The following is a 23,363-nucleotide window of genomic DNA, read 5'->3' on the forward strand; positions in this document are numbered from 1 at the left end:
TCCTACTTCACAGATTTGGTTCTTAGTAAACTAATTTTCTATTAAAGGAAAAACATGTTGTTTGGGCATGTGTTTTGAAGCTTAAAACAATACTGAGTTTTCAAAAAGTATACACTACACACTATCAGTGGAAGTGATGTATATTAAAAAGTAATAACTAGGCCGGGGATTTAGCTCAGTGGTTTTGCCGCCTGCTGCGCAAGCTCAAGGACCCGAGTTCGATCCCCGGTACCAAAAAAAAAGGTAATAACTATTAGTGGGCTGTATCATGGTTGTGTTCTATGTCTGAACTGTCCTTGTATTCTCTTCTTACCCAGTAAATTGACTGAAAAAAACTCAAGAATGTACTGTAATTATCAGTGGCTATTAGCTCAACAAGTTAATTTTCAAGTAACATGTGAAATCGTCCACAAGACTCGGATTAATGCTGACGAGAAGTCCTAGTTTGTAAATGAACTGACTGAACGTACACTGTAAATGTGAGGGGCGTGGGAACAGACTGCAGTATTTCCACAGTGTAAGTGGTGTCATGACAATTACGTGAGGGCTCAAGAGCAGGAACTACAATTAGCTTTGTCTTCCTGTCTAGCACCCAGCAAACCATGGCCCAGTATAGACCAAACAGCGTTGTTTTGAATGCCATCCTAAGTCCTCAAATTCCGTTTCTATAACAATATATTCCCTGCCCCCCACCGAAAGAAATAACATTATTTGGTGAGTACTCTTCACTTGATCTTAGCCAAAAGGCCGGGAAACGATTGGTGAGAACTCTTAACAGACTCATAAGTACTTGAGGGCCAGGACGTACCTCAGCAGCTCAGCGGCACAGCGCCTGAGGCAAGCGCGAAGTCTTAAATTCGGTACGCTTAAAATGGCATCACTAGGGGGTCTAAATTCATTTGCGTTTTATTACTTTTTTTTTTTTTTGGTATAGGGGGATCGAACTCGGGTCCTCGCGCTTGTGAGGCAGGCGACGGAACCACTAGGCTAAATCCCCAGCCCTAGCGTTTTGTTACCTTTTTACTACCCTACAGTCGGTCTCACTTTCCTGGTTGAAAGAACTCTGGCACCCAACGAAGCCTCCAGCGGTTCGCCCTTATATGCTCACGTGAGCGAGGCTGTGCCAGGGCGGGTTGCGGCGCATGCGCACATGAGGTGAGCCGCAGGCGCAGTGGCGCGCGAGCGGGGAACCAAGGTCTCCATCGGCCCTGGCCAGCTCGACCCGGACCCTGGAGCGGCGCAGGCGGCAGTCGGAACTTGACGCCTTCGCCCGCGCGGGGCTCGCTTCCGACTGGCCCAGGTCCGGGCGCGGGCGCCCAACGCTGTCGCTCTGCGGCTGCCGACCTCCTCGGGCGGGCGGACGGGCGGACGGGCGGGAGGAATGGCACGGCGTGGGGCGGGGCCTGGCTCCCCTGCCCGGACCAGATTGGCTACCTCGCTTCCCTTTCGAGTGTCGGTTATCTGAGGGAAACTTGTGGAGACCCCAGCGGCTTGAGCTCTGCCCTGCGCCCTGAGCGCGCAGTGCTTTTAAGTGAAGCAGTTGTCCCAGCCCGAAAAATTTGGGCCGTTCTGGCCTGGGGATTTAGCTCAGTGGTTCCGTCGCCTGCCTCGCAAACGCAAGGACCCGAGTTCGATCCTCGGTACCAAAAAAAAAAGGTTTTGGGCCGCTCTGCCAGCAGCAGTCTCCGGAAGGAGCTTGGGTTTATATTGATTTTTCTTATGTTCGGTCCGTGGAAGGTGTTGGCATTTTACGTTTGAGGACAATTTAAATTACTTTCTTTGAGAAATCCTATCTTTCTCTCCAGGTGCTCATATCCTTGTTTTCCATGACAGATTTTGACGACAATATATACAAAATATACATAAAGATGATTACTAATATAGTAATATTGAGCTTGATCATTTGCATTTCCTTAGTTTTCTGGATAATGTCAATGACTGCTAGCACTTATTACGGTAAGTACAAATATTCTAGATTGTTTTCCCATAATCGAAACTTAAAACTCATATCTTTTGAATGGTTGTGAATGGTTATCTTTCCTTCCACAGCCTCAATTTATTCACATGGTAATAATATAAACAGTGCTGTGAACGTTTTCGTCATTAGTAAATGCTTGTTGTGATAATGCTGGTTATACATTTCTGCAAGTGTGTTTATGTTCCAGGTAATTATTTTGTCTACCCTGGTGAAAAATAATCAGTGTAAAACATGGTTTTTTTAAAGTGATTTCAGTGATGCTTTTAAATTTGAATAAGATTCCTAGTAATGTAGTTTGTCAGTCTCATGTATCCCGTCAAATTAATAAAAACTTAAAGACGGTATAATATTTACATTTGGAAAATTTTAAGGATTTGTCTGCTATTTAGTCACTCAGTAGACTAAACCGGGCTTGGTGGTGCACACCTGTACTCCAGCACTCTGGGAGACTGAGGCAGGAGAATCGAAAATTTGACCCCAACCTGGACAATTTAGCGAAACCCTTTCTCAAAATGAAAAAATTTGAAAAGAGGCTTGGAACGTAGCTCAGTGCTAAAACCCTAGATATAATCTCCAGTACCAAGAAAAACAACAATAACAAAAATACAAGGCTGAGCATGTAGCTCAGTGGTAGAGTATTTGCCTACCATGCTCAAGACCCTGGGTTTGATCTCCAGCACACACACAAATAAAGATTCCCTTTAAAGCCTGAAGCATAAATATAGAATATTTTGAACTCAGAATTGGCATACCTATACATAAACTTCTTGGTACTCCTACAAAGACAGCATATTGGACAGTTCACAACAAAGAAAACAGTGGAAGTGAGCTCTTCAAAATGATAATATAATAATTGCCATTTCAAAACAAAGTACTTTTATGAAGAGATGCATGAATAATTAGAAATGTGTTCTTCAGGATATAGAAGTGCTTCAGGACTATTCATTCATAATGATGCACAGTAGGAGATGGAGGTTTAAGAGGAGGAAAAGGAGAAGATTCTTATCTAGACAATAGAGTAAGTGGAAATTTCTAAATTGATTTATCCCGCTGGGGCCAGGCACCTATTGCAAATGAATGAAGCCATAGGAATGTTTGCATATTAGACGTGGAAAAATAGTTTTCACGTCCAGAACTAGGATATTTCCTACCTTTGTCGATTGTTTGGCCCTCTTTATCTTTTATTTTCCCATTTTTGGTAGAAACTTGAACATGAACATTAGTTCCTGTTTCACTTTACCATAAGGAAATTAGTCAGTTTTAATGTTAGGAGTCTGCTGGGGGTGGTAGAAATTTTAAATGAGAAAGCCATAAACCATGTTAAGGAGGTGACCTCTTTTCAACTTCAGTTAATTCTGCCACATAGGGCAGAGCTTCCAGCTTTTAAACTGAAGAATTATAATCTTTAAATATTGGCTCAAATTCTTTGAAAGCAGTATGCTGGCGAAACAAGAGGTAAGCTGGATGCCACTTTTGGAAAAATTAATTTCTAACTATTGACTCAGATTTATAGCTTGTCAGAATGTTACTTGTTTAAAATAATCTCACTGAAAGGCAGAGGACTAATTAGATCCTGTTAAGGAAAAGTTGGTTCTGTGTAGTCCCTGACATTTACTACATGCCTTTTAAAAGCTGAGGAACCAGAGATTCATTTCACAAATCCAAATATTCATCTTTAAGGTACCTATTATCATAAGTAGCAATAAATGGCTCTCAAAACTTGGATATAATTGACTCTTCTCCGGTAAGATTGCCCTTCTGAAAATATACAAGTCTCAATGTATATATTCTACTTTTGTCACGTCTTCTCAGTTTCTGTACTTACAATATTTTAATGCAGTTACCAAAGTTTACTGTCAAGACAAATCTATTTAGACATAACACAATTTGTCTTCTACTTTTACAATTTTTCAGGTAACATACGGCCTATTTCTCCTTGGCGTTGGCTGTTTTCTGTTGTTGTTCCTGTTTTGATTGCCTATAATGGCTTTAAAAAGAAAAGTCTAGATCACAGTGGGGCATTGGGAGGTATGTTTTTATTTTGAATCTTAAAATACCTATGTAAGTATTTACTTATATAATTTAAACAAATATTTCTAAATTCTGAATATATAAGACAATCTTAATGTTATATATTTTAGACATTGATGAAGTTATGTATTGCTTAGCATTCCTATTTTGCCAGAATTTCAGGAACAAACATACACTTTTAGTGAACAATACAAATTTAACTTTGTAATTGATACAAAGTAAGTTAATTTTGAGGACCTTGATTATTTTTCTCCTTTAGGTGGATTACTAGTTTCCTGCTAGCAAAAATATTGAAGCATTCCTCCTACGTGTGAAATAGAGAAACAGTTGGAAGAATAACTCTTGGAAATTGCTAGTAGTAGTTTCAAACAGAGCACTTCAAACCCAGTATTCTAGATTAATTTTTCAGAACTGAGTTGGGCAAATATTCATAGAGCACTTACCCATTTGTCCCACTAAAAACAAGGGCTACTGCTGTGAACAGTCCTCATGGAAATTGGTTCTTTAGGGCCAATAGGTAACACATAAATAAAATCTATAGAAGTATTCAGATAATGGTGGCGTTTATGAGAAAAATTAAAATATAAAATGTGTATGGTGGATAGTATGGGGTATTCGTTTATAGAGAAACATCAGATGCTTTCCTCTAAGGATATAATTTGGAGCTGAGTCCTCAGGAGTCTAAGAGAAGCATGTTCCAGGCTGACAGTATAACAAGCACATGAGCCCTGGCATAGATAGTCCTGGCTGTGGCCCTAGCTTGCTTGAGTGAGAAGATGGCTCATTTGACTGGAAAATAGTAAGAAAAAGGGAAATAATGAGATGTAAAGTTGAAGAAATAGGCAAAGGCCAGGTTATATTAGGGCTGGAAGATACTGTGAGGATTTTCATTTCAAAATAGGTGGGAACTTTCTGCTTCAGGTCAGAGAAATGACATGATCTGGTTTGACATAGGAACTTTCCTCTCCTACCAGGCAAGATTACCCTTAAATACTTACTCTAGGATGAGATTTCTATAGGATGAGGATTATTTAGAGCTGGCAGGTCTTGAAGTTAACCTACCCAGTCTACAAGATGCTACTGATCTTTAGACCCTAATGCACTATAAATAAACTGTCTCTTCTATATTTAAATACAGAAGATATTTCTCAAGAAGTTTTATGAACTAGATTAGACCTTCAAGGAAGCAAAATAGTATGATTGGTAAAAGAAGGAGTGCTAGAATCAGGCAGGATTAATCCTGACAGTTATGGCTCTGGGACAGTTGAGTTTACCTCTTTATGTGTTTTCTGATCAGAGATAATGGAGTTTTCAATATCTAATTTAGAGGAAGATATATTAAGTAAATGAAGCTTAAACTTAGGGCCCCTCACTTCCAAGGCCTTAGAAAGAACTCTAGCAATGTACTCTCATGGTCCTATAGTTTTATAAATTTTATGAAGGTAAAAGATATTTTTGTACTCTCTCTTTCATAAAGAGGTCATCAAAATTATAGAAGCTTCAGGCCCCACAAAACCTGCATGTATTCCTGATTTTATTCTGAGACTTATAGTAAGAATTAAATGAATAATTACCATAAAGTTCTTGGTTCACTGCACACATAGCCAGTGTTTATTGTGTGCTAATTATTACTAGGCAGTTTTCAGAATCATGCTAATCTGATAAAAGGTAGAACAACCAGGCAGACTGGAATATAAGCATTACTGTTCAGACATGGCCTATACTTGGATTCATGCTGAGTGGCAAGGCAAAATTATAATTAGAAGATGGCTTGGTAACTACAGAGTCTGAGAAACAGTAATGTAAGTCCACAGGTCAAAGGATCCCCTCCCTTGGGTGGTGTGCAACAAATCTGCTAACCTCTGTTTTGCTTCTGCCCTTCATTTTCTGCATTTGAGATTAATCACTCTTCTTTTGTTTTTTTTGTTTTTGGTATCCGGATCGAACTCTGGTCCTTGGGCTTGCCTTGCGCAGGCGGGCGAAACCACTGAGCTAAATCCCCGGCACTAATCAGTCTTCTTTTGATTCCCACATTTTTGCTTTAGGCAGATTATGTATGAAATAATAGGTTAGATTTGAGTTTATTAGATTACTATGTAATTTCAGTCCTACTTTCCCTTTTCTGCTTCTAGAAATTACTCAGGTCACCTTAGCGGGAGTTTTGGGTCTAACTCCCACTATCAGACATTTATAAATGGTGTTGTTTTACTCTTCCACATGGCATCTGTTGAGAATTTACCTGCCTTAGGCTGAGAAAGAAGGCAATGTCACCCTAAGTCTTCCAAGTTCTTTGTAGCACTCTGTTTTCACATATGTGAACCCCTTATCAATGATAGAGATTCATGAAATGTGATGGGAAGGTGAACTAAACATGAGAGGGAGATAGCAGTTACTAATCCAAAACTTCATACATAGCTGAGATTTGCCAAAACTTCCAAGGTGTTTTACACTACATGAACAAATCATTTCTTTAAAGCATGTCTTAAATTCATTTCCTCAGTCTAAAGCTGTCAACAGTATTAATACCGATCACTTCATGTAGTTATTTTAAGGTGATTTGAGTAAAAAGGACAGATTTGCATTTTGTAAAATCTCTGTGTAGATTGTTTTAGGAAAACACTTTTTAAACTTTGTGTTTAAAGATGGAAATAAACTTAATAGTTTGGGAGATAGTCTGATTTCACTTTGTGTACTTCTATATGTTTTAACTTCCCTCAAATATCTTTGTACTACTTTTATATGTGTTAAAAATCAGTTGAGCTGGGCAAGGTGGCACATACCTGTAATCCTAGCACTGGGGAGGCTGAGGCAGGATGATTGCCATGAGTTCAGAACAAACCTGAACTACATACATATAAAACCCTGTCTAAAAAAAACAGAAACAAAAAATTCAATTGAAGAATTTACAGGTTAAATAGTAAGGATATAATGTTTATCATTATTATTGCTGTTGAGCTTTTGTCACTGGAACTGTTGGTGCTGTTACGACCATTGACGTTAACATTTGTTAAGGGCCTCCTATTTCCTTGATAGTATAATAAGCATATTACAAGAATTATCTCATAACTTTTCACAGTAAGCCAGTGACACAACAATTATTATTCTTATTTAACCAATGCAAAATTAAATCTTCAATATGTACTACAAACACATAGTAATAAAAATAAAAGTGAAAAAATAAAATTAATTGAGTCTTAAGTAATCAAGTCATGCAGAGGCAAGTGGGGGAGCTAAAGTGTGAACTCCAGACTGTCCAACTCCAGAAACAAAACATTTTATTATTGATTTATACCATATTATCCTATATCTTATAGTCTGTATTAGAATACACTAAAATAAAGTGTTGGTAATTGAGCATCTTTGGAAGAATCTGAATAGTTGTCTCAGTTATACTTAAACCTGAGCTATGCAATATTATGGAAATAGGAACCTAGTTCCCTGTTCTCTTATTTAATAAACTGTTAATATTTAATACCTCTTTATTAAATAAGTATTGAACTATTATTATTTAATGTCTACTTTATTTAGTAGAATTCTACCTTATGCATTATTTAACAAGATTCTGCCTTTAGCAAAACTGATTATATTTATCATCAAGTTACATAGAACACAAACTGTCAACCATAGAGTAAGTCAGGGCTGGAACATTTTGTGCTACTGTGTAAGTAAAACAGAAAGGCTATGGGGCTGGGGATGTAACTCAGTGGTAAAGCACATGGGTAGCATGTTCAAGGCCGTAGGTTCAATCCCCAGCAAAAAAAAAAAAAAAAAAAAAAAGAAGTGGGGGAGGGGAGGAGGAGGAACAACATCAGCCTGACAGGACCGTGTAAGATAACAGTATTTGGTGTGGTTATCACATACTAGGAAAATGATTTTCAACTATATAGGCCTGAAGTTAAGATTGTTTTTCAGACCCTCAGACTGGCAGCTCTCTCAAATTGAGATTCAAACCAGGTAAACTTGGTAGAGATCAACTTACAAAGCAGAATGTCAATTTCTTGGTGTTTCTTGGCAGATTAACTCATTGTGTCCCTTAAACAAGGATCATAAAATTATCAAAAGCAAATCTAGGGCTGGGGATTCAGCTCAGTGGTTCTGCCGCCAGACCAGCAAGCGCAAGGACCTGAGTTTGATCCCCAGTACGAAAAAAAGCACAAATCTACTTTTTGGGTGAAAAAGAAGGAAAAAGAAATCTGCTTATGTTTATAAAAATAAATTAATATAAGCAGACAGAAAAGAAAACAATGTATTTACAAAGGCTGAGGGAGGACAAAAAAATAGAGGGATGGGACAAAGTAACATTTCTCTAAATACACCTTTTTGTATGTTTGACTTTTACAAGTATGTTAGTGTTATAAATTTATAAATGAATTAAATATAAAATTGTATCAATAAGGGTAAGAAATGGGAGAAATGTAAAAGTGATAGACTAAAATGAAACTAGTTGCATTTCAAATGAATATTGTAAATACTGAAGGGGGAAAAGGGATTAACATGAACACAGAGTTTTTAACTATGCATGCTTAGTCTTAGGTTACAGGGAGGGAAAAATTTCAAACAAACGTTAAACTGTTTGTAGTAGTCTTGTTTTGTTGTAGTTTGAGTAAAGCAGTTTTAAGACAATTGAAAATACAATATAGGACTGAGCAGTTGAATGAATTTGTCAATATTCTTGGGAGCCAAGGTCCTTAGTGTGAAAAACTATGAAAAACTTAGTGTGAAAAACTAAATACTAAGATGGGATGAGGGAATTCAAGAATCTGTGGGGATATATAATTCCTAAAATATATGCATGTATACGTGCACATTTTTATGTATGTGTTTATATTTGTATGTGTATTTATTTGCCCTTTCCACAAGTGAAAGACAGCCAGTACCCTGAAACCCTATATCTTGGTTTTTAATACCCACTGTCTACCAAAATGAACCAGAGCTACTGAGAGAAATGTCTCCTTCCAGAACTGGATAGAGCAGTTTTGAGATGAGCCTGAACTATCTATACCAGAAAAGGAGGAAATGATTTAAAAAAAAAGTTGAGATCTCATCTCAAGATGACAACAGCCAGCTTAAAGGGACCCTTACTGACAAGTTCTGGGACAATCTGAACACCAAAAATTAAGTACAGTGATATAAGCTATTAGAAAAAAATAGGAATTCATGAGACCATACTGATAATAATTTTCTTTAAAACTAGGGATGATCAGTCTTGCTTACATTAGAATGCCAAAAGCTTATTAGACAGTACAGAAGGAGTACTAGAGTTGAAAAATCACCTATAAAGATTGGATCAGGAAATTGGATCCAGTTATGAATGGATCATAACCAAATACTAAATCTAGGTGAAACCTTTTGACGAGGGGTAGAATATTTGCACAGTTTCAAAATATTTCCCACAGATAGCATCTTTTTAAAAAAAATATGAACAGCTTCACGACTTTGCATGTCATCCTTGCACAGGAGCTGTGCTAATCTTCCCTGTATCATTCCAATTTTAGTACTTGTGCTGCCAAAGCGAGCACACGTACTTATTCAAAAGGAAAAGAGGTTAACTTAATGTTGGGAAAATTACACAGTACCTTAAGACTGAGTAATCAAAATTAATATTGCCAGTGATGTGAAAATGGCCATCAAGTGCTTCCAGATGTGATGCTCTGAGAAGGACACACCATCACCCATGTATTATCTGGGGCAGAAATATATACCTTCAGTCTAATGATGAAACATCAAGCACCCTATTTTTTAAAAATGGGTGATTATATTCTCTGAAATGACAATGTCACAAAAGAAAAAAAAAGCCTTGTAGAAATGAGTCATACGAAAAGAGACTATCTCCATCTGTTGACACATTCTTCAATTAAAGATGGTCTTAGGGCAGTCGCATCTGATCTAACTTTTTGAGGTCACTGTGATTGAATTTTGTGTATTCTCAGTGTTCAAAGACTTGCCTATTCTGGGTTTTGTCATTTTTATTGATGGATTACTTAAGTTTTTATATTTTGACTCTTAATTCATTTTTTGTAGTATTAACTAACTATTGTGATAAATGCAAGGGGCAATCAAAATACAGTGAATGTTTAAATTTTTTTAAAAATGTATTACAGTAAAAGACACATTGAGCCAGACATGGTGGCAGATGCCTTTAATCTCAGCACTCTGGAGGCTGAGGCAGAAGAATTGCTACAAGTTTGCAGTCAGCCTGGGCTACATAGTGAATTTAAGGCCATCCTGAACTACAGAGTGAAACCCTATCTCAAAAAAAAAAAAAAAGACATTGTCATTAACCACAGTGCAACTAAAGACACTTACTTTAGCACTAAGTTTTATTCACAAGAACATTGTAAAATTCTGTTACAGGGCCAGGGATTTAGCTCAGTGGTTCCGCCGCCTGCTGTGCAAGCACAAGGACCTGAGTTCAATCCCCGGTACCAAAAAAAAAAATTCTGATACAAAAAGTTAAGGATTATCTGGATGATTAAAAAGCCCGTTCCAGGAAATGTTTACATTTTCATATGGAATTGCCTAGAGTGGGGATTTATTAACTTTTCTTATACAACCCACAACAAGTTCTTGAGTTTCAAGAATGTTCACCTGAGCAGTTTATTTCAATGCCCTCTTTCCACATTGCTATGATAGCAAGAGTACATCTTTGCTTTTTTTTTTTTTTTTCTTTAGTATCATGTAGTATAAGTTTGTTTTTTGTATTTCCTGATTTTTGGTTTGGTTTGGTTTGGTTTGGGTTTTTTGGCTTTTTGAGATAGGGTCTTGCTATATAGCTCAAGCTGGTCTTGAACTCACTATGTAGCTCAGGCTGTCCTCAAACTTGCCACAATCTTCCTGCCTCAGCCTTCCAAGTGCTGGGACAGGTGTGTGTCGCTGCACCTGGCTTTATTTCTTGATTTAATGGCACATTTTATAAGCCTTCATTAAAATTGATCACCCTTCAAAAAATGAATGCCGGACTGAGGATTTAGCTGAGTGATGCCACATCTGCTGGCAAGCACAAGGTCCTGAGTTTGATTCCTGGTACTGGACCAAAAAAAAAAAAAAAAAAAAAAATGAATGCTCCATTTTTTTGTTTGCCTGGACAAAAGCTAAACAGACAGAGGAGAGTTGAAAAATCTAAAATCACACTCACAGGACATTCGCATTTGTAGTTGTGCTTCAAATTCAGATTATTTTCCTGGATTTCTACAGAAAATTTAGCTAAGAAAAACTGCCTCTACCACTTTACCATAGATCATTAAGCTCACCAAGAGAGCGTGTGAAAATTCTTTGGAATGCATAAAAACCTTACCTGCTTTTAAATTTCTTTTTCAAACTAGAAAAAAAAATCCCAGACTATAGGGGGAAAATGTAAAAGATACAAACTTGAAAACCTATAATCTCATTCTTCACAGAAGGCCATGGTTAGTGTGAAAATTCTTCAGTCTTCTAGTCAATGTATAATATATATATATATAGTTTTTTTGTTTTTTGGTACTGGGGATCAAGCTCAGGACCTTGCACTTGCAATGTAAGGACGATGCCACTGAGCTAAATCCCTGGCCCCTAATACATATTGTTTAATAATTAATCACTACTATTCAGTTATCCAACTTGATTATAAAAAGTGTCTAGTATCTTATGTTCACATAGCATTTGAAAGATCAGAATATGGAAAAAAAATTTTTGTCAGCTTAGTCAATTTGTCATTCAGTATACTGCTTGGTAATAACAGTAAAATACAAATGTATTGAAAATATGCTTTAGACATATAATGTGAAAATACCTGAAAAATACAATTTTTCACACATTCATGTATGGATTAATTATAATTCCATGTTTATATGTTTCTTTCAGGGTTAGTGGTTGGATTCATCCTAACCATTGCAAATTTCAGCTTTTTTACCTCTTTGCTGATTTTTTTTCTTTCTTCTTCAAAACTCACTAAATGGAAGGGACAAGCAAAGAAGCATATAGATTCAGAATATAAGGAAGGTAAGATTAATTACGTTTGACATTACTCAAAATGGTAAATCATTTCATACTGTCATAAGCTTTTAATCAAAACATGTTGTTTAGACTGCTAAAACAGGTAAATTTTATTTGAGAATTACTTCAGTGGCCTAATTTAGTCTACCATTTGTTTTACTACAATAGGAAGTAAGAACAGAATTTTAGAAGCACTAGAGTCTATCATTCATTATTTTAAATTTATTACTAATGGTAGGAAATGTGGGATAAGATGCCATACCACTTTTTGTCTTTAAAAAATTTTTAATCATTTTTACTAAACCTTAAACACAAGTGGCGCAGTACCCGAGTAAGGGGTAAGGAGCTTTTTCAGAAGACAAGAAGGATTCTCCTTTTGGGTTATCCACCATTGGCCCCATGGCTGCCACGAAGATGGATCCAGACCTAGCCAAGCACCTCTTATTTGAAGGGGCCACTGTGGTCATCCTGAATGTGCCCAAGGGAACAGAGTTTGGCATTGACTATAACTCCTGGGAGGTAGGACCCAAGTTCCCAGGTGTGAAGATGAATGCGCCAGGCATTCACTTTCTTCACTGCAGTTCTGTGGAAAGCCAATCCTAGGGATGTGGGTCCTCGTATGGGCTTCTTCCTTAGCTTGCAGCAGCGGGGGTTGACAGTCCTGCGCTGGAATGCTCTCCAGGAAGAGGTAGACTTGTCCCCAGCCCCAGAAGCTGAAGTGGAAGCTATGAGGGCCAATCTGTAGGAGCTGGACCAGTTTCTGGGACCTTACCCATATACCACACTCAAGAAATGGATCTCACTCACCAACTTTGTCAGTGAGACCACAATGGAGAGGCTGCAGCCTGAAAGGCAGATCTGTGCCTTCTCAGATGTGCTGCCTGTACTCTTCATGAAGCACACCAAGGACCTGGTGGGGCAGAATCTACCTCGCTGGGGCACTGAGTACAAAAGTTATCAAGAGGGCCTAGCTCTGCTACCTAAAATGTAGCCCAGAGCTGGGACAGTGATCCGATTCTCAAAGCTACCAACACAGATGTTCCCAGCAGGTGCTACACTAGCAGAGATAACCAGGGACAGCATGGACTTGAGCTATGCACTGGAAACTGCTCAGCAAGCAGTTCCCCAGCAGCCCCCAGGATGTGCTCAGTGAACTCCAGTTTGCCTTTGTGTGTTTCTTGCTGGGCAATGTGTATGAAGCATTTGAGCACTGGAAGCGGCTCCTGAACCTCCTCTGCCAGTCAGAAGCAGCCATGGTGAAGCACCACACCCTGTACATCAACCTTATCTCCATCCTGTACCACCAGCTTGGTGAGATCCCTGCTGACTTCTTTGTGGACATTGTCTCTCAAGACAACTTCCTTACCAGCATCTTACAGGTTTTTTTTCTTCAGCCTGCAGCATTGCTGTGGGTCCCACCCTGAGGATGAAAGCTGAAAAGTTCCAAGCCCACCTGACCAAGAAGTTTCGGTGGGACTTTGTCTCAGAGCCTGAGGACTGTGCCCTGGTGGTGGTGGAGCTCCCCGAGAGCATCGAGACTGGCTAACCCTCTGAACACATGAGCTTTGAGAGGCCCCTTTCCACATGAATGCAGCCCTGGCCTCTCCATTCATCTGCTCTTATCCTGAGACTGCTCCAGGGCAGCAGTTCTGCCAGGTTCTGCAAAGATCGAGCCAGAATTCCCTCCTTCACCAATAAATTCCTTCATAGAAAAAGAAGCTAAGATGCTAAAAGCACATTTGTGGGCTCTCTATTCTCCCAGTCATGGCTAAGCTGACAAGCTTTTACAGAAGCTGCTGGGACAGACCTGCCTTGGTAGCATCATCATTCCTTCTGATGAGAAGTGGAGCTGAAACTCCAAGAGAGCTGATCATTTGTTCTATAGGATGATTAGAGAACAAGAAAACCTGGATTCCCTTGAGAGTCTGAGATATCAGTGGGTGATTTTTTGGAAGTTAAATGTAGGCTCACAGGGGAAATGAGCTGCAGTTTCTACCTGCCCCTGGTTCAGTGGGAGTCTGTGATAGAAAACTTAGGTAGTGAGCCTCGACTGAGAACTCAGTGACAAGGAAGATGGTTGGTTGGGTCTGCTTTAGCTTTCTCCCCCTAAATCCCCTTGTCCTGTCCAGAGGCTCCAGTTTTTAATCTCCCAAAACTGGAGTGGCCCTTGATTTCAGAGATCCTCCTGGTGCTATCACTTACCATCAGTTGCATTCCGAAGCCTCAGACACAGAGTGATTTGGCACCCCTCCCATGTGTCCCGATTCCTCACAAGAGCTACCATGACTGTTGCTGGTGACCTGGACATACAACAATAAAAAGAAGAGTTCTTGTCCACAAGCAGGCTTCTTAGGCCCTGTTGAAGTTGCCTTCTGAACTCTGGAAATGACCTAGGCAGCCTGAATCTTCCCAGCCCTCCTGTGGAACTGTCTGTCATCAGTGATGATGAAGCTTCTGCTCTCCTGGGAGTCTTTTTCTTTTTTGGTACCAGGTATCGAACTCAGGACCTTGCACTTGTGAGGCAGGTGCTGGAACCACTGACCTAAATTCCCAGCCTCTCCTGGGGTCTTGAGGTCATGCCTCTCGTGCTGCGTGGGCTGAGTTCCATCTCTAGATGGACACACCAACCCTCCATGCTGACCTCAGACTGTTTGTTGTACTCTTTAAGTCCTGATGCCATCATCTTCTAAAGCTGGGGCTCACAGCAGGTTTCTGAATGAGAATCCCTGCTACTTAAGGGTTCGGTTTCTCTTGTTTCCTTGGAGGTGTTTTTCCAAAAGCATAATGTACATTAAAGTCTTTCAATTGAGAAAAAAAAAATCTTAAACACAGGTTTTTATCACTGCATGATTTTCTTTCTGAGGGAAAATCATTTGTCTTTATTTGCTTGTTTGTATCCAGGAGGGCAAAGAAATTGGGTTCAGGTGTTCTGCAATGGAGCTGTGCCCACAGAGCTAGCCCTGCTCTACATGATAGAAAACGGCCCTGGAGAGATGCCGATCGACTTTTCGAAGCAGCATACTGCTTCCTGGATGTGTTTGTCTCTCTTGGCTGCACTGGCCTGCTCTGCTGGAGACACCTGGGCTTCAGAAGTTGCCCCAGTTCTGAGTAAAAGCCAGCCAAGGCTGATTACAACCTGGGAGAGAGTTCCAGTTGGTGAGTCTTGATTACAGTTTCTTAAAAAAATAAGAACAAAAGCAAAACCTTCCTGATTTAATGTATTTCTTACTTAATAGCTTTGCAGAATTTTATTTGGTCTCTTTAATTGGAAAATTGCTATAGGCTATTAAATTGATGATAAATAATATTTGCAGGAAATGTTAACAAACCCTAGATAAATTAGAGGTAGACCTAGACCTAGATAAACATGGAGATTGACCCACAAACCTACCAGGGGAGAATAAAAGAAAAGAAGGTATTTCTCAAGGACTTAGTATGTAATTAGTGCTTATAATACCCAGTCAGGACTCTGAATCTGTAGATTAAAGCAATAGTAGATTGCAGATGTTCAAAGAAAATAAAAATGTCTGTACTGAACACTTACAAGCTTTGTCTTACTTTTCTTGTTGCTGAGACAAAATACCCAACACCCATAGTTAAAGGAGGAAAGGTTCATTTTGGCTCACAGTTTGTAGAGGTTGGTTCCAAAAGCAGGATGGCATGGCAGAGGGACATTGCAGAGGAGAAATGGTCCATGGCAAAGCAGAGCAGGCAGAAGGCAACAAAGCAGCAAGTGGCAGCAGCAGCAGAAACAATAGCACCAGCAGCCTTCTTTCTGTCTCTTATATTTTACCCAGGTTTGGGTGGGTAGCACTCACACCCAGGGTGGGGTACCCTTAATCCAAGTTTTGTACCCTTAATTCCAGCATCACACCCTTAATCCCAGCATCACGCACCCTAGAACCAGCCACTTCTGAAAATCCCCACCTATGACTGTATGAGGCTTTGGGGGAACATCTAGGTACAAGCTATAACATTCCCTAAATAATACTATATAATAACTATTTACATGGCATTTACATTATGTTAGTATTATAAGTAATCTAGAGATGATTTAAAATATGTGTGGTAGGATGTGTGTAGGTGACATGAAGATAGCACAGCATTTTATATCATGAACTTGAGCACCCAAGGATTTTGGTATCTGCAGGGGTCCAGGAACCAATCCCCTGTGGACACCAGGGACTGCTGTGTGTTTAACTTCCCCATTACCATTATCAACTACTAACTATTATATTTTTTGTCATCCTCCTCCTCTTATCCTTCTTTTTTTTTTTCTTTTGGTACCAGGGATTGAACTCAGGTCCTTGAGCTTGCAAGGCAGGTGGCTGAACCACTGAGCTACATCCCTGGCCCTCTTACCCTTCTTTTCCTCCCCAATTCTCAATTCTCTTCTCTTGTTTTACAGTCTTTTCTTCCTCTTCTTCATCATCATTCTTATAATAGCTAACATATTTTGAATACTTCCTGTGTGCAAAGCATCGTTCTGCTTTACTTGGATCACTACTTAGTACTATAATAGTCATATAAATTTGTACTTTTATTTTCATCTTGTGAACAAACAAGGCATACAGAAGTAACAGTCTGACACCCCTGAGCCATTCTGCTTTGCTGCTTAGAATTCAAGAGTTGTTTAAGAGAAAAATCATACTTTTTAAAGTAGGTATGGTCTTGATACTGCATTAAAAGGAATTCTTTCTAACAGATACTACTTTATTCTCACTCAGATGAAATCTAAAAAAATTGATCTCATAGAAATTAAGGATACCAGAGGCTGAGAAGAATAGATAAGAGGGAGAGATAGAGGGAGGTTGATTAGGAAGGTACTAAATTATAATTAATTAAGAACAAGAAATGCTGGTACTGTGTTGCAGAGAAGGGTGATTAGAGGTAACAATAATGTACTATATATTTTTTAAAAGCTAGAAGAGAGGATTTTTGAGTGTTTCTCCATAATGAAATTACAAGGAAATAGATATATTTGAGGAGATAGATGTATTTGCCCTGATTTGAGCATTATATAATATATGTATGTATCAAAATCTCATATTGTATCCCATAAATATAATTCTTATGTATCAGTTAAAAATTTTACAATTTAAAAAAAGAGAGACTTTTTTCTTTTAATTAAATAGGTACCCCAAATTTTCTGCTTTCCTTGACTTTATGTACTTGTTGATTATTAATCAGATGACTTTATGCATGTTTTTTCTTTAGGAACCAATGGAGGGGTTACAATGGTGGGACTTGCTTCCAGTCTCCTTGGTGGAACCTTTGTGGGCATTGCATACTTCCTCACACAGCTGATTTTTGTGAATGATTTAGACATTTCTGCTCCTCAGTGGCCAATTATTGTATTTGGGGGTCTAGCTGGATTACTAGGATCAATTGTGGACTCATATTTAGGTGCGACAATGCAGTTTTCTGGTAAGAACATCACCTTATTATTGCAGCTTATTGTTTTGTTTTGTTTTTTTTAATGAAATGGGGAAGAAAAATGGAAAATTAAAAACTGAAGCAGTGAAAACAAATCCAAAGACACAAGATGCTGAGGGACCAGAAATGACAGATCAGTGCATCTTTTACAATTTTTGGTTTTTATTCTTCCATGTTAAATTAATTGTAAGAGAGTTAATTCTGCAGATCAGTGATTAAAGTGGAGGATACCATTGTGTGAGCCTATTACCTAATCTCGGGAAAGAGGATATTTGGGGTCAGATCATTTTAATGTACCTCCTTCCATTTGTTTTCTACAAATCCACTTCATAGATAAATTATTGAACTAATTTGACTTCATAAACATGATCCACTTTTCTACTGTGTTAATCATGCTTGTTACCTTCAGCACTGAGTTTTTAGCAAAGTAGATGAGAGAGTCAGTTTTCTTAAAATTTTCAGTGCTTTCCCTGAGGCTCTCCCGTCCTATCAGTATATTGATAAATTCCATTAGGTATATATTGGTTGCACACTCTACCAACCATATTTTCTCCTTTGAGTGACATCAGGATTTGGCTGGGAGGGTGGAGAAGGATCCCCTAAGCAGCGTAATTCTAGTGCTCTATAAACTCCAAGATAATCTCCTTACCTTTTCACTCCTGTTTCCACCAATCAAAATGTTTGTTCTCTGATGTTTCATTAGTTTCATTAGGAAGCAGTCTGGTTTTAATGACCACTAAAAGGTCAGTGACTCTGCAAACACTCAGAGTATACTTTTCTTTTTGGCTTATTTATTTTTGATACCAGAGTATTACATTAAAGGCAGGAAAAGAAATAGGTTCTGCAGAGCAAGTTTAGGCCAAATAAAAGTAAGAAAACAAGTACACTCTACAGAAAGAGAGCAGGCTACTGTGAGAGAACACAGCAGCCCACTTTTCTTTTTAAAGAACCTAAGTTTTATTCTAAATTAGGCTCTAAGAGGGGAGGCATATTACATATTAAGTAGATTGAAGAAACAATGTGAGCAGTGTGGCAGATTAATTCATTCTGTATATCATTTGGTGCCCTCTGTGTCACTTTGTTTATGCTGCTATAAAAAAAGTGCCTTAGACTAGATAATTTATAAAGAGTAGAGATTATTTTTCATAGTTCTGGCTATGAGGAAGTTCAACATCAAGACACCAGCAGTTCAGGGCGTGGTGAAGGCTTACTCTCTGCTTCCATACTGGCACCTTGTTACTGCATCTGCACATAGTGGAAGGCAGAAGGGCAAAAGGAGGAGGCAGCTCTGTGGAGATCTCTTTTATAAGAGCATTAAACCTGTTTTTGAGGTTGGACCCCTCATGATTTGACTACTTTCAAAGGCCCTACCTCGTCATACAAATACAGTGAGTCTTGGTTCCCAATGTGAATTTTGGAAAGATACAAACATTCAAACCATAGAAGCTTCCTCTTGTCCCAACACCTTGCTGGCTCTGTATACATAGTGCTGAGGCCACGGATAGGAGTTCTGCTCACAGAGGCTTCATAGGTTGGTCTTGGAGAGGAACACCAGGAAGACAACCCAACCTTGCTAGTATCACACTAGCTCTGCTTTTCATGTTCTCCCATCTACTCCTGAAGCAATAAGAGGTACTGACAAAACGGCTCTGGGATGTGCTGAAAGCCATTTATTCCAACAGGCCTTTTGTAAGCAAGGGCTCCATATATCTCACCATGTAAATTATCTATCTATCAGGGTCATTTCACAGGTTACTGATAATTTTTCAAAGATTGTCTTCTTTGGAGAAAGAAAGCTAATTTGTTCTTGTTTTAAATCAGCCACTTGGATCTTCTGTTTGTTTCTTTTCCACTCTAGGTTTGGATGAAAGCACTGGCATGGTGGTCAGCAGCCCATTGAACACAGCAAAGCACATAGCAGGAAAACCTATTCTTGATAACAATGCAGTGAATCTGTTTTCTTCTATCCTTGTTGCCCTCCTCCTCCCAACAGCTGCTTGTGGTTTTTGGCCCAGAGAGTGAACTTTATTTAATTTCCACAGGTTAGAATTGATTGAGTCCAGCTAAATGTGCTGTTCTAAGTTTTATCCTAAGAATAACAATTGTAATGCCAAAATGTAAATGTCAGCTCCTCTCATATTTCATTGTAAAGGAATTACACATTTTTTCTTTCATCAACTCCTTTTAACAGCTAATATCTTTCTAGTAAGAGACAAGTGCATAAAACTTATGCGTATTTTTCTCCTACTGACTGTAGCTTCGTAAACAGTGGAGATATATTTTTCCTATATTTTGTTGTACATTGAACTAAAATATCTACATGGTAAATGTAAGACTGGTTTTTCTTTTGTAAACCAGAGTAAAGACTAAAAGTGATGATATGTTAAAGTGATTGTCAGTTGTAGCAGAGAAAAACCACTGCATCAGTTACTCCGGTGCTATATCTGTTCCGGGTGGCTTTAAGACAAGCTGGTGTGTGTGGAAGCTTAAGTAAGTGTAGTATCCTGGATTTTTATGACCTTGCCACTCATATTTTTGAAAAATGCAGAAGTTGGTCCCTAGTGAATTGTATGGTTTACTCTGCATTTTTCTTCCTTCTTCCAGATTAGTGATGGAAAAAGGTAAATGTCTTTTTTTATATGACCATTACAAAGTGTGAAAAAATTATGTGTTAAAAAAGCTAAATTTTGGGGCCAGGGATTTGGCTCAGTGGTTTCGCTGCCTGCTGCACAAGCTCAAGGACCCAAGTTCAATCCCCGGTACCAAAAAAAAAAAAAAGCCAAATTTTATCTGAACAATGTGTACCTTAATACACTATTTTGAATTCATCTACAGTGTGTTTTGTAGTTTTCTTTGAAATATACATAGAAATTTGTTTTAGCTTTGGTAATCTGAACAGTAACCAGAGAGTCGCTGGAAGCTTATTTTCATTATGTTTTTTTTTTTTTTTCCCTGTACCAGGGATCGAATTCAGGACCTTGGTGCTTGCAAGGCAGGCACAGCACCACTGAGCTAAATCCCTGGCCCAATTTTTTTAAGTCACTGGAAAGTACTGTGATTTCCTTTTATGAACCTTTTAACTTGTGCTCACCTTTACATTCATTATAGCCTCAACCAAAGTGAATTCTGTTTTCTGTCTTTGTTCTTCACTATGACTTAACTGTGTTCTGCAAAAGTTTTGACATGGAGAAGATTATTTTACTAAATGTATTTTTAAATGTTTCTCGTGTGATTTCTGTACATTTCTTCCCCCGCTCCTTTTTCATTCTTAAAGAAATTAGGAAAGGATTCCATAAATAAGCTACTGTCAGAGTGGATATGTTTAGTACTCTTTATTGGTGACTCCTCTATAGTGGTGATCTAGAACTGACTTGATTTGAGAAGGAAAACAAAACAGTTTACACCTTTAATTCTTTTTTTTTTCTTCCGTACCAGAGATTAAACTCAGGACCTTGTGCATGCAAGCCAGGTGTGGCGCCACTGAGCTAAACCCCTGGCCCAATATCTTTCATTCTTAAATCAGTTGACTTAATGCCTTATAGCCAGTGATTTTGAACTTTGGGTACACATGTGGGCATATTTTTAAAAATCACTTGCATCTGAGCTCTGATACAGATTTTGGTAAATTTCTCTTGGTTACTTTTCTCACTGCTGAAAAACATACCCAACACCCACAAGTTAAAGGAGGAAAGGTTTATCTCAGCTCCCAGTTTCTAGAGGTTTCAGTCCATAGTTGGCTGGCTCCAAAGCAGGGTGGCATGGCAAAGGGGCGTCACAGAGGAAAAATAGTTCATGGCATGGCTGGTAGAAAGCAACAAGCAGCAGCAGCAATCCTCCCTTCTTCTGTCTCTTTATATTCTATCCAGGCTACAAGCCTATTGATTGGTGCCCTCCACATCCAGGATAGCATTTCTATTATCCACACCCTTAATCCCAGTATCACACCCTTAATCCACATTCACACACCCTAATCCAGCCACTTTCAATACTCCCCTCCTATGACTGCAGAAGGCTTTGCAGGGACATCTAGATACAAGCCATAACATTGTTCTTTGTCCAGAATTTTGATTTAGCAGATCTGGGTATCGAGACTTTTTAAAGCTCTTTTGAACATTAGAATCCTGGGAAGGTTTTAAAAACACTGTTGCCAAGACTTCTAGTAAATCTGAATATTTAAAGGTGAGGCCTATATTTTCATTTTATTGTGGCCTACTCCACATTTGGGTATTTTTAGAAAACTCTCCGGTAGACATTAATGTTTAACCACTTTGAGACCCACCGAATAAGAACATCCTAAAGCTGTGTATCTAAAAGGAACTTTTAAAACATGGGACTTTTCATTTTTAGGGAGAAAACCTATTAGTAGAAGCACTGCAGGCTGTCTGTCTTTGTGGATTAATCACTTCTGGTAATTATCCAATATCTTACATCTGCATCACTTTCCAAATCATTACTCTGTGTGTGTGTGTGTGTGTGTGTGTGCGTGTGTGTGCTCGCACATTATTCTAACACAGCTTTTTTTTCCTGGAGATTCATTCTAATAATATACAATGGAACAAAACTACTTATTGGAACCACTTTGAAATTGATAGAATCACTGCATTATTAAGTTTGGAGAAATGATGCCTTCAAATCATTTATTTGAAAACCTAGATATATTTTGGAATTAAAAATTTTTAAATTTTAGAAAATTAACAATTTATTTAAAATATTTTGCTCAGAACTAATAAAAAGTCCTCAGTAGAAACTCATTATCAAATATAGTCCTATTTTTATGATGAATTATGAATAGCTCTGCCAAGCGTGATAACTAAAGGCTATAAAGAGCATCAGCTTAATCAGTAAGGTTTTGTCATGTAACTTGTGAAAATTTTGTTTTCATAATTTTGTGGTATAAGAATTACATGTAAGGAATTTTGATGTTCTTTTTTTTAAAAAGTTCTATATCTGTTTTAATATAACTTGCTTTTTTGGATATTTAATTCAACCTGTTCTCTTGCTGAGTAGGCCAGGTTATGTTAAAAACTCCTTTCATGGAAAGAGTTCCATGTAACAATATAATACAATACTATATGCAGCCTGCCTAGACAACCATAAAGGCTCCTTATCTCTTGTTACACTGTTACACAATAGAGGATGCCAAAGTACATGTGGCCCAGGGCAGCTCAAGGAGTCTAATGTTGAAGACACATTAAATGAATCCACCAGGAGACCAAAGAATTGACACAGAATGACAGCAGGTCATTTCATTTTCAGATTTTTCTCACTTGCCTCATATACCTTGATTTATATACCTTTTTTATTTCTAGCTGCTGCATATGTATACGATGCTAGTGCAAAAATGCTAATGTCACTAGTTAGATACAGGCCTAATTAATAAAGAAAAATCATGTGGAATGTTTTAAAATTAATCACATGCCTACAGTATGAACAATGGCTGCCTGTTATGCACAGTGCATTTAGTCGGGCCCAATCATCTGATCTTCCTATTGCTTTATCTGATGTTCTCAGTGCCATCACAATGCGAAGAAACTGTCATAGCCACCAAATTCCAAGTAAATTGTGCATGCTTTAAAAATGAAAACACTGGTGGTGCAGGCCTATAATCCCAGAACTTGGGAGGCTGAAGCAGAAGGATCACCACAAATTCAAGGCCAGTCTCGGCTACATAGTAAGTTCAAGACCAACTGAACTATGTAGTGAGACCTTGTTGCAACAACAACAACAAAAAGAAACACAATTCCCAGCTTAATTATTTAATCTCTTTATAGATTGTTGTTATCCAAACAGTTCTAAATATTTTAAAAATACATAGTGTTCCATATATGTCTCTAATCAGTGTTTTCTTTAAGAGTCTCAATGTTGATAATAACATATTCCTGGAGGGAAATAAAAAATACAAAAAAAATAGTTTGACTACTTGGCTTTCTGAGGACTGTAATCATGC

The 23,363-nt window shown here is 38.3% G+C and overlaps 1 protein-coding gene, 1 non-coding gene and 1 pseudogene across 5 annotated transcripts; 2 read left to right on the forward strand and 1 right to left on the reverse strand.

The window, feature by feature from the left end:
• The first annotated feature begins 1,146 nt into the window (after window positions 1–1,146).
• Tmem19 (transmembrane protein 19) lies at window positions 1,147–20,638 on the forward strand. Of its 4 annotated transcripts, none has more exons than XM_087192429.1 (7): window positions 1,147–1,300; window positions 1,834–1,956; window positions 3,893–4,006; window positions 11,849–11,986; window positions 14,882–15,136; window positions 17,198–17,407; window positions 19,275–20,638. In XM_087192429.1, the coding sequence occupies exons 2-7, from the start codon at window positions 1,869–1,871 to the stop codon at window positions 19,436–19,438; spliced, it is 969 nt and encodes a 322-aa protein (XP_087048555.1). In that variant the 5' UTR covers window positions 1,147–1,300; window positions 1,834–1,868; the 3' UTR covers window positions 19,439–20,638. The 4 variants fall into 4 exon arrangements, with proteins under 4 accessions (XP_087048555.1, XP_004845087.1, XP_012927778.1 ...); XM_004845030.4 differs by having other exon boundaries at window positions 1,149–1,300; window positions 1,806–1,956; XM_013072324.3 differs by lacking the exon at window positions 1,147–1,300 and adding an exon at window positions 1,453–1,640 and having other exon boundaries at window positions 1,806–1,956.
• LOC147823659 (U6 spliceosomal RNA) lies at window positions 9,422–9,528 on the reverse strand. The gene has a single exon (XR_015443491.1). It is a non-coding gene; the product is annotated as a U6 spliceosomal RNA (small nuclear RNA).
• LOC106009399 (protein AAR2 homolog pseudogene) lies at window positions 12,233–13,659 on the forward strand (annotated as a pseudogene).
• Window positions 20,639–23,363: the final 2,725 nt, after the last annotated feature.

Source organism: Heterocephalus glaber, unplaced genomic scaffold (genome assembly GCF_053883595.1).
Source record: "Heterocephalus glaber isolate CG9 unplaced genomic scaffold, H.glaber_assembly_v1.0 deba00001571, whole genome shotgun sequence".
In the NCBI taxonomy this organism is placed as follows: Eukaryota; Metazoa; Chordata; class Mammalia; order Rodentia; family Bathyergidae; genus Heterocephalus; species Heterocephalus glaber.